The 11,640-nt window shown below is 41.6% G+C and overlaps 1 protein-coding gene across 1 annotated transcript in view; it reads left to right on the forward strand.

Moving 5' to 3' along the window:
- The window catches only part of ZNF185 (zinc finger protein 185 with LIM domain), a 162,165-nt gene extending 151,288 nt beyond the window's left edge, over positions 1-10,877 (forward strand). The window contains exons 35-41 of the mRNA XM_040442565.1: positions 695-784; positions 2,234-2,335; positions 3,288-3,359; positions 4,592-4,675; positions 5,891-5,993; positions 6,621-6,718; positions 9,565-10,877. Coding sequence (XP_040298499.1) covers positions 695-784; positions 2,234-2,335; positions 3,288-3,359; positions 4,592-4,675; positions 5,891-5,993; positions 6,621-6,718; position 9,565 — 550 coding nt within the window. The 3' untranslated portion in view covers positions 9,566-10,877. The remainder of the gene's footprint in view (positions 1-694; positions 785-2,233; positions 2,336-3,287; positions 3,360-4,591; positions 4,676-5,890; positions 5,994-6,620; positions 6,719-9,564) is intronic.
- The last annotated feature ends 763 nt before the right edge of the window (positions 10,878-11,640 follow it).

The following is an 11,640-nucleotide window of genomic DNA, read 5'->3' on the forward strand; positions in this document are numbered from 1 at the left end:
CCTGCCTGTAATGATATCACCTCTGTGTATAGATAAGACAGGGTGATTGTCAAATCTTATCTATTCTTTCCTTGTACAATGACCTCGGCACAGGACACAGAGCATGCCTGTCTATGGACCATGGGGCTGCCGTAAAGCAATTTTCTTAATGCTGTGTAAATGCTGGTAAGAACAGCTCAGGCAAGACGGCCGCCCCCATAATAATGTTCAGGAAATAAAATAAAAAAAATCTTTAGTAACTACTTGATGTCCCATTCATTTATTATTCCTGCTAGAAGTTATGAATTAATTACTACCGATTTGCAGGTCCAGCTGGGTGTTACCATTTGGGGTGTATCCCTGCACAGTCTGACACTATCCAATCAGTGGTGCCTCTGTCAGCTCGTGTTGGGACACAGTCATTCAGTAAGATAAAAGTAGTCACCCACCAAAGCACACTTTATCTCATCCTAGTCCAGGGATCAGCAACCTTCGGGCACTTCAGATGCTGTGAAACTACAACTCCCAGCATGCAAACATGCTCGCCTGTTCTCACAACTCCCATAGCAGTGATTGGGGCATTCTGGGAGTTGTAGTTTCAGAACATCTGGCGTGCCGAAGGTTGCTGATCCCTGTCCTAGTCTAATGCATGCCATATCCATACCGTAAGTAGATGACATGCCTGAGCGTGATATCTGTATTTTTTTTTTATTAGATCCAGCTCACGTACAACAGTTACCACCACTCGCTCTACGAACCCTGTATACACAGACTACATGGAGGACTCTGACAAAAGATCGACTCGGTAAGAAGATAGGACTGAGGAGGGATCATATCAGTTATATCACTTTGGGGGCCATTTTTTATCATTGCATTTTACTTGTTTTGGGCTAAAAATCCTTTTTTCAATTTTTTATTTTTTTTTGTTTAAATTTCAGTGCATGTGCCCTAATACACCAATAGATAATCGCTAAGATGATCGCTAACGAGCGTTTGTTGTAACGCTCGTTAGCGATCATCTGGAAGTGTAATACTGCCGCCGTTCATCGGCTAATTGGGATCTTTTAACATGTTTCAAAATCCTGGTTTACCGGCGGCAGATCACGCTGTGTAATAGGCGCTCTGCTGCCGGCAACCAATGATAAGTATAGGGACGAGCGATGGCGTTAACGATCACTCATCCCTATATTGAAGAGGAGATTGCTGCATGTATTAGCGCCAGTCTCCTCCTCTAGCAAACAGGCAATTGCTGGGGTGGGGGGACGCTTCCCTCCTGACAATCGCCTGGCTGATCTGTCAGTGTAAGGGCTCATACACACGAACGCTTTTTGCGTTCCGTATACAGGCCGTATTTTGATTCCGTATACGGAACCATTTACTTCAATGGGTCCGCAAAAGATGCGGACAGCACTCTGTGTGCTGTCCGCATCCGTTGCTCCGTTCCGTGGCCCCGCAAAAATGATGAGGCATGTCCTATTCTTGTCCGTTTTGCGGACAAGAATAGGCATTTCTATAATGGGCCTCCTGTTCAGTTCCGCAAATTGCACAGTCGTGTGCATGAGCCCTAATAGTACCTTAACAGTTATCACACTGATATGGATTTAGCTCTTATGAGTGCTTATCAGCTGTCAGCTGGAAACTACAGGTAAAGGTTACAGATCGAGCCGTCAGAGCAGCTCCCTGACGAGTCAGTGGGAAAAAGAAAGAAATAGTCTGCAGATACACTGAAAGTGAAGGCTGTTGTCACGACCATGGTTATGGTCGTGACTCAGGATCCGCATGCTGTTGCCTGCGGTTTGGAAAAAAGCAAAAGCAAAAAAAAAAAAAGCATCCAGCATGCATACTCTCCAGGAAGTGTATAAACCGCAAAGTGATGCAGTATGGGAAGGGATTTAAAGGGATGCAATCAGTGCAACTACATGACAGCTGAGAGAGGCTAACGAGATGAGAAAATGAAAGCAAAACAAAAGGAACCTCAAGGAGGAGGTTCTGAAGGACGTCTGTCAGAGCTTCTCAGATGTCTGGTGGTGACAGCTGTACAACAGAAACTGTGAAAAAAGCTGAACAAACTTGGAAAACAATTGAAAATAAAATATTTTAGCCCAATATGAGTGAAATGCAATGATAAGAATTACCCCAAAGGTGTTCATAGCCTTTAAAACGTGAAATTTTAATTTTCACACAAATAAAATCAGCGCAGTCTTTAAGTTTTAATTGCTGATTTTAGTTAATAATTCCATCTCGTTACTTTTAGAACTGTGTCCAGCTCCAGAGAAAAGATCACCACAATGACCTCCTCGGAGACGAGATATGAGAAGTCTTCTGAAGCCAGCCAGAATGAACCTCAGTCACCCAGGTAATGCTTTACTTCGCTTTACACTCAGTTGATGTACACCTACAGAAAAACATAATGCAGTGCTACACCAATACAAAAGTATATGATCTTTATTAGTTCAAATAAATATTAAAATAGTAAATAGCGGCGGTGGTAAACATACACAGACAGAACACACTGTCAGCAAGTAAATGACATAAACTACTGGGATGACTATAACCCTGAAACTGATGTGTCTCATATAACATAATAAAGTGCATAGTGCAAAAGTTAATAACCAGAATATTACATAAGATCAGGAGAAAGTAACATAGTGGCAAAATAATCAAGTAATCCAGTGTAAGGTAACATAAAATGAATACCGACCAGTGTAATCATATGTTACCTTACACTGGATTACGTGATTATTTTGCCACTATGTTACTTTCTCCTGATCTTATGTAATATTCTGGTTATTATCTTTTGCACTATGCACTTTACTATGTTATATGAGAGCATAAGCATGTGTGACCACCTCACTGAGGTGGACAGAGAAATATGGAAAAGAACGAACAGCAGGTGGTGCTATACAGATAGATCTATTGAATAATAATTTTTAAGTACATGCAATTACAAAAGTATTCAGATCCAGGTTCTGGTTTAAAAATTTTTTAATTTATTTATTAATTTTTTGGGTGGGACAACCACTTTAAGAAACATGAATCCATAAGTTTTATGTTCTCTACAATGGGGCCATTGTAAAATAGAACTAATCACGCAGAAAAGCATGCGTCTATGTCAACAACAAAAAAGCTACGTCTTTTATAATGTGATGATGAAAAAATAAAAGCTTTGTCATTTAATGTACAATTGAACTTTATCATGAACATTACTAAAATATAATTAGACCTAGTACATATGTATCAGTCTTTTACGTTACAGTCTTTTTTTTATTTCCAGTCTTTCTTTATATTTTTTTATGTTCTTTTTTCAGCAATAAAGGAGTACTATTTGTAAAGGAGTATGTGAACTCAAGAGAGAGTCTGAAGTCTCCAACTGCCTCCGGGTAATTTTCATGTGACGCTATGAGAGTTATATGCCTATATTACATATATATGAACTGTATTTAGTAGTTTCTGAGTTCACCATAAAAATAAATATTCCACGGCGCTCACCATCCAGAGTAAAAGTCATAACCTCATTGTACATATACGAGTCATGAGTGATAGACACAGAGATCGGCCTAGTTCCTGAGTTTCCCTATGAATTTCTAGCTTGTGAAATGATGTTGCCTGTAGCCAGGGCTGGCTTTAATCCAGCGGGTGGCCATGAGCCAAGATCAGTAGCTGAAAGGACAAGGCTAAGCTCGACATAGACATCAGAAAGATGTTAACAAAAGTTGATCTTGCCCTCACCCTATAGAAAGTGACCATGTAGAGCAGTGTCCCATTTCGATCAACAATTGTTGAACATGTTTCCCTTCCAATACATCTAGACCAAAATATGTCAACCCATAACTCCTTTGAAACAGGACTTTTATTGTTTGATGCTTCATGAGATCTTCAGACCTTTTCATCAGGAATTCAATGAGTGGTTTAGTGGGCTTATATACCCTCTAGTCAAAGAGGTTTTCTGGGAATATTCAGGGGTTTTCCGGGCGAAGATCAGTAGTTTAAAGGACAAGGCTAAGCTAGACATAGACATCAGAAAGTTGTTAACAAAAGTTATACCCTATAGAAAGTGACCATGTAGAGCAGTGTCCTGTTTGGATCACCAATTGTTGAACATGGTTCCCTTTGTATACTTTAAGACAAAAACTGACTAAGGCACATATATCAACCCATAACTTCTTCTTTCAAATAGGATTTTTCTTGTTTATGAGACTTCATGAGATCTTCAGACCTTCTTATCGGGAATTCAGGGCTGGGGGGTGGGGGTGGCTGAACCTATAGCATCATAGAGATCTATAATGCTATGGATTTGGGTGAATAGATCAATGGTTGGGCTGAGATACTTAAAGGGGGTCTCCCATCTCAGACATTGATGGCATATCACTAGGATATACCATCAATGTAAGATCGGTGCCGATCCCCGATCAGGATGTGCCAATGTTCCTGGATTAACATTCCATTCTGCTGATTAATTGTGGTTTGGCGTTGAAACTTCAATCATACATTGATGACCTGCTCTAAGGATGGGTCATTAGAGTATACTTCTGGACAATTCCTTTAATCTGCGATGGCGGACGGTATGTTCTACCAGTCTAGTGTTAATCATACATATTTTCTTCCCTGACAGAAACTTTCCAGATTTCTCCAATGATTTTGACAGGGTATCCTACAGCAGTAGCTCCAGTTATCTGTATAGCAGTGCACCACAAAGGTAAGCAGAGTTCTAGAAGTATAGAAAGACAGATAGATCTATAGATATGTAGATATTATATATCATCCATTACTTTCCACATAAACAAATGAATACTTTATGGGATATATTTTCATTATCCTAATGTTACCAGGAATGGTTAAACTCATCTTAGATATATGCATATATTTCTAATATGTGCTGTTTCTTCATGACCCAGATTTCAGTTTTATGCACTGAAATATTAATGTGTCAGTCATACTAAGCATAAAAACAAAAAATGAGATGTCAGCTTCTCCGTATGAGTAGACAACGATTTCAAGAAACATTTTGACTTTGATGGATATACTGAGGATCAGTATTGAAGACTGGTTCACAGATGATGCTGCTGATAAAGAAGACCAGTCACAGAGGGGCTGAACTAGAGATACACTTACTAGTATACATTTTAAAGGGGTATTCCTATCTCAGACATTGGTGGCATATCGCTAGGATATGCCATCAATGTCAGATAGGAGTGGTCCCAGAGGTGGGACCTGAACCTATCTCCAGAACGGGGCCCCTCAGTGAAGGAGAGCGCACAGTGCAAGTGCTACCACCCTCCATTCACTGCTGTTGGAGTTCTAGTAACCGGTGGCCCCATTCTGGAGATAGTAGACCTCTGGGAGCTGCACCTATCTGGCACTGATGGCATATCCTAGCGATATTCCATCAGTGTGTCAGATAAGAATAACATTTTAATGGTAAATCTGCAGATAAATGGAAAATGCAGTTCTTGGTGTTCGTCCGCTCCTCTCCAATTGTTATTGGCTGAGATTCCTTGTGTAGACCAGTTGGTCTTCCCATCAGATCCCTCAGGTACCATAAAGACTCAGACTTGTTTCCCTTGTCTGTAAACACATTTTATATAGGCTTTGTAGATAAGTCTAGACCTGTAAAGTCTGTATGTCCTTATGCAAAGAAAGACATTGAGATGCAAAGACCCAGACCTGAAGGACAGGCTAAAGGAAAAAATGGGAATACCAGTAGTAAAATGGGATTCCCACCAAAGAAAACTGAGGAACAGATTAAGATTTGAAGACAGGAGAAGATTTAGGTTTAACTAAAACTTAATGTTATGCTTTTTCTGGAGGTTATACTGGTTATAGTTCAGTGACCTAATGTCCAGAGGGCGCCTCAAAATTCACATATTTGTGATTGTAAAAGATTTAGGCATCATTCTTTTTCTTTTTTTAGATCTGATGAAAGCCCCTGCACTTACTGTGGTCGGGAAATCAAAGACGGTCCAAAGATCATTCTAGAGCACCTTAATATCTACTGCCATGAACTTTGCTTCAAGGTAATGCCACTGTATACATTATGGATGTATGGGCAAAAACACATCCCATACAAATTTAGAATTTATAGAGGATTTGTAGAGTACAAACATTTTTTGTGCCTCTGTAGATCCAAAATTCTGTGCTGATTTTGAAGTTGAATTATTCAACATAGTCTAGTCTAAGCACCGTTTCTCTGACATAGAGCTTCAGTGTAATAAATAAGGGGTATGCAGTACGTTTTTAAGCTCCCTCTAGTGGTGACTAATAGTCAGCAGAATAGTAGCTTTTAACACTGGGGGAGATTGACTAACCAGAAGGCACCAGAATTGAATAAGAAATTAACACAGAATTTTGGACCTAAAGCAACATGGTGCTAAAGGGTGGACATTTATTTGAAGGTTTTTGCACAATGGCAAGTGCAAGAGTTGCTGCTACTTGCCTATTATGATACAAGGGCCAGTCACAATCTTTGAAAGGTATGTTCAGTAGCAGTGGCCAAACACTGTTCGCATTGATTGGGGTCCTGCCATGAAAACAGCACCAGGTCAGAGATAATCTGACCCCCCTTTTTGTCTTCCATATTCAGCTTCAGGTGCAGATGAATGTGCATGATCCAATACGTACCCATGTCATGTTTTACTTTGCAGTGTGGGATTTGCCACAAGCCTATGGGAGATTTGGTGGACAGCCTGTTCATTCACCGTGATGTGGTCCACTGCGAGAGTTGCTACGAGAAGCTCTTCTAGTAAGTACTATGTAAGGAGAGGATGCTACAGGATTTACATTGTGGCCCAGGAACTTTAAAGGGGTTGTCCACGTTCAGGGGCCTTTCAGTCTGACGCCCCCTACCCCAGTCACCAGACCTGTGGATAGAGGCAAACTTACCTATTCCCTATCACTGGGTTCCAGTTCCTTCGGTCCCCTGATGCTGAAGTCCCGCATGTCAACATCCGGTTTAATGGAAGTCATGTGTGCCACTGCAGCCAATGACTGGCAGCAGTGGTAATGTATCCTACATTCGTCACGTTAAAGGGGTCGCATGACCAATGGTGGACACATCACTCCCACCAAACTGGATGTTAAGACTGCAGTACATCAGTGGCAGCGGGGTACCGTAGGAGCCAGAACTCAGCAGCGGGGAACAGGTAAGTATGCTTCCTTTCACAGGTCTGTCGATGGGGGGGGCGGAGGTCAGGCCACAAGGCCCCTAAATGTGGATAACCCATTAATGTTAAAGCTGTTAATGTATAGGGTGGAAATAATCTCATTTGGACAAATTTCCTCCTCCCAACCTTTAAAATTCCCAATCATCTAATCCTCATGGGTCTAGATACTAAAACCCCCGCACTCGCCTGTTATAGCTGGCCAGCTATAAATTATTTGTTGTCCATGTAATACAGGAACGAGCTGATACTCTTCGTTCTTCATACAAGTCACTAGTGGTGGATCCCTGCCCATGATGTCCTAATAGTGCATCTTAGTGAGAAATCCCTTTAAATCCAAAAGCCTTTATTTTTTTAAGGAAATAATGTTTTTCTTCCTTATTATTCGACGGCAGAGTTTAGAAAACCACCGGCCTTTTAATTTAAAGTGGTTTGAGTACAATGATGAAATATATTTGCTTCTCTAGATAAGTGATCCAAGGCTAAAAAGATTGCATTCAGATAGCGTGTTATAATATTGTAAAATTTTCTACACGTATATAGAGATTATGCCGGACGAACAAGTAAGGAAAATTGATGAAAGTGGCAGATTACAGGCAGTCATGCATACAAATTGTTAACTGACTGTAGATTCCCCGCCGAGCAGAAGCAGTGAAGCATGGTCAGATATCCTGCATTATTCATGCCAAGCTGCAAACCAAAACTCTGCAATCTTCTGGTTTTAGTGTAGACTGGGGGTATTAGTCAATTAGATAGATAGATATTAGATAGATAGATAATGGATAGAGTTTTGTATGGGTGCAAGGCAGGAGATGTAGGTGGAAGGCCAGCAAATGGAGTTGGAGCGAGTAACCAGGCTAGTTGTAGAAAATAGATGACTGTCTTTACTAAAGTGCAGAATGGGAGTTGTAGTAAATCCAACGGTATCATAACACAATACCAAACAATTCACAGTGCAAATCTTCCCTGATAGCAACGTATGAATATGAGCAAGCATAGGGGTTGTAGTACTCCTTTCCTCTATCTCTCCAAGGTCTCTCTCTCTATCTGTAGACTCTAAGGCCCCTTTCACACGGGCGAGTATTCCGCGCGGATGCCATGCGTGAGTTGAACGCATTGCACCCGCACTGAATACCGACCCATTCATTTCTATGGGGCTGTTCACATGAGCGGTGATTTTCACGCATCACTTGTGCGTTGCGTGAAAATCGCAGCATACTCTATATTCACATAACGCAGGCCCCCTAGAAGTGAATGGGGTTGCGTGAAAATCGCAAGCATCCGCAAGCAAGTGCGGATGCGGTGCGATTTTCACGCACGGTTGCTAGGAGACGATCGGGATAGAGACCCGATCATTATTATTTTCCCTTATAACATGGTTATAAGGGAAAATAATAGCATTCTGAATACAGTAGTAGCATAGTAAAATAGCGCTGGAGGGGTTAAAAAAATAAATAAAAAATTTAACTCACCTTAGTCCACTTGTTCGTGATGCCGGCATCTCCTTCTGTCTCCTTTTCTGAACAGGACCTGTGGTGAGCATTCATTACAGGAAAATGACCTGTGGTGACGTCACTCCGGTCATCACATGATCCATCACCATGGTAAAAGATCATGTGATGGATCATGTGATGACCGGAGTGACGTCACCACAGGTCATTTTCCTGTTATGAATGCTCACCACAGGTCCTGTTCAGCAAAGGAGACAGAAGGAGATGCCGGCCTCCGCGATCAAGTGGATTAAGGTGAGTTAAATTATTTTTTAATTTTTTTTAACCCCTCCAGCGCTATTTTACTATGCATTCTGTATTCAGAATGCTATTTATTTTCCCTTATAACCATGTTATAAGGGAAAATAATACAATCTACAGAACACCGGGTACCAAACATGCGTGATTTTTCTCAAAACGCTTTACAATGTTTTGCACTCGTGCGGAAAAATCGCGGGTGTTCCCGTAACGCACCCGCACATTTTCCCGCAACGCCCGTCTGAAAGAGGCCTAAGGGCGGCAATAAGGTTCTTGCAAACTTGTCTGTAATTCCCAGGCTGAGGGGTACAGAATTAGGATACTGCTGGCCAGGACGGTGTCACAGTGTGGAAGGGTGTATTACCAATGTCCCTCTATCAGCCTTAAACAGCAGATACCTTACTGACTGTCTCCAATGCTCGGCCATGCAGATTCTGGACCTTGTAGTTCTTTCTCTCTCTCTCTGGAGTACTATAGAGTAGAGATGAGTAGAGATGTGGTTCTCTGGGACTCTGAGGAGTGAGCTAGGGATGGAATACAATCAGACAATAGTATACAGCAAGAAACAATTTGCAAGTACCCTATTCTGGGGTACTGCAGATAGATAGATACTAGGTAGATATACATATTTCTGTGATATGACCCATTTTATGTAATTTCTTTTATTCTTTTTGTTTCAGATCAAGATAAAGAAGAAGATGAAGTCACGTCAACAGTTTATTAAAGTTACAGATCTTTTCATAGCTTAGCAATGACCTGATCACTACATATAAAGTATTTTACTACTTCTATTCCACATTTTCAGGATATAAATTAGACCCTCGGAGTAACTGCATCCTTATCTGCATCCTGTGAGGTCTTTATAACTCTGTGTATTGGTGTATTGTGGTATTTTTTTTGTCTTTTTTTTTGTAAATCATCCATTCATGTTTAAAGGACCAATCTATGACTATGATCTTCTGATAAAGCCTAAATACATGTGAGAAGATCACATTGGTCAGGTCTGGGCCACCACTGATTTCCAGATGTAAAGGGATCCATAGATTCCTCAAACCCTTTGACACTGCTTAGAGTTTTCTGCTGCAGAAAATACAGCCTAACACTCTAATCAATGGCGGGCGTCCTTCCAAATCTGTGCCACGTTATTCGTAGCGGAAATCTCTGAGCAACACCAAAGGGGGCTGAGTGGTCTTTAGACATGTCTCTATGACGTATCAAAAGATCAGTATGACTGGATCTCCTCTTTTGATGGCAATTTACATGTACAATTTCTGATTTTCTTGTAGTATATCTGTTCCATAGCTGCACTGCCTACAGATAACATGAAGAATTCCATAACCGCACACATCATAATTATTATTATAACTAAAGCTTCCTAATATAATCTTTCCACATTACAGCATAACTTTCAGAGTTTATGTTACCAAGGGTTATATTCAATATAAACTAATGGAAACAACTGACTAATGAGCCGGTGGAATATCAGACATATGTAGTGCCCTGGCTGCAGGGGTGCACCTAGCCTTTCAACTGCCTGAGGCAAAAACTGAAACGGTGCCACCTCCCCCCCCCCCTTAATTTCTTAACCTAATCCCTTTGCCACAATGAAAGCACTCATTGCCCATGGCCCTTCTGCTGCCCCCCTCTTGCCCCTACCAGGTGCTGCCTGAGGCGATCGCCTCACCTGGCCTCATTGGTGGCGCACACCTGTCTGGCTGACTGTACGGCTCTAGTACATACATATACTCACTGAATGTATGAAGGAACTGCAATGGCTGCTATTAGCGGTTGTCACCCAGGATCTGACAGATTAGAAAAACGTAGGGGGTCATTTACTAATCTGAAATACGCCTAAATTAGTTGCGCTGCTATCTGCGACTTCGCTCCACTCTTTACCGGTCTAAAGTTGTGGGCATAGCGTGGGTGGGGAAGGGGATGGGCCGGTAGTCCCGTCTCATTCATCATTTTCTATGACTGTATTAGGCGTAGAAAATGGTCTAAATAAAAGACGGCTCTGAAGCCGTCTTACATTTAGAACTGGCGCTGAATGCGCCGAAGTTATACAGAGGCCGACGCCTCTTCATAACTTCGGCAGATCCACCGCCAGCTATGAGCCTTTATTAAGACTGGCGTTAATAAATGTGCCCCATAGTTGCCAACAGTACCGAAATTGTAGGGACTGTCCTTGATTTTCAAAGTCCCTGCAAATTTAGGCTGTCCCAGGTCAAAATGGGAGATTTATCAAGACTGGCGCTTTCTGTGAATGTTTTGATATCCCCTGCTCTGCCGGGGGATGCGCCTAATTTTTGACAAGGTGCACGCCGCATCATAAATTAAGTGCATCTTCCAAAAGTCTGCGCTCCTAAGATTTCTGGCTTTATTTGCGGCAGAATGAAGATAGATTTGTCAGAGCCACTTGCCACATAGCCAACGTATGCCACCATATTATTATGAGACTGAGGCATCATGGGAAGTCGGCACTACAGGGTCGCCACTACGTATGTCCCAATATTGTGTTCCAGGTGTTACAGAAGAGAATGCCTCCGTAACACAGCAGCCAATGGAGCATATCAAAATCCTTTCTCTTTTGGATTCATACGGGATCCAACCAAAAGAAGACCTAAGCATGAACTCGAAGGAAATCTGTGGGGCGCTTTATTATAGTCCTGCATATTTCGGAGGTTGCATGGTGCCAAAATAAGTTCCTAATGATCTCTCAATGTCAACTTCATGTATCTAATGATAGATTGTACTTG

The sequence above is a fragment of the Bufo bufo genome, chromosome 8 (genome assembly GCF_905171765.1).
Source record: "Bufo bufo chromosome 8, aBufBuf1.1, whole genome shotgun sequence".
Taxonomy (NCBI): domain Eukaryota; kingdom Metazoa; phylum Chordata; class Amphibia; order Anura; family Bufonidae; genus Bufo; species Bufo bufo.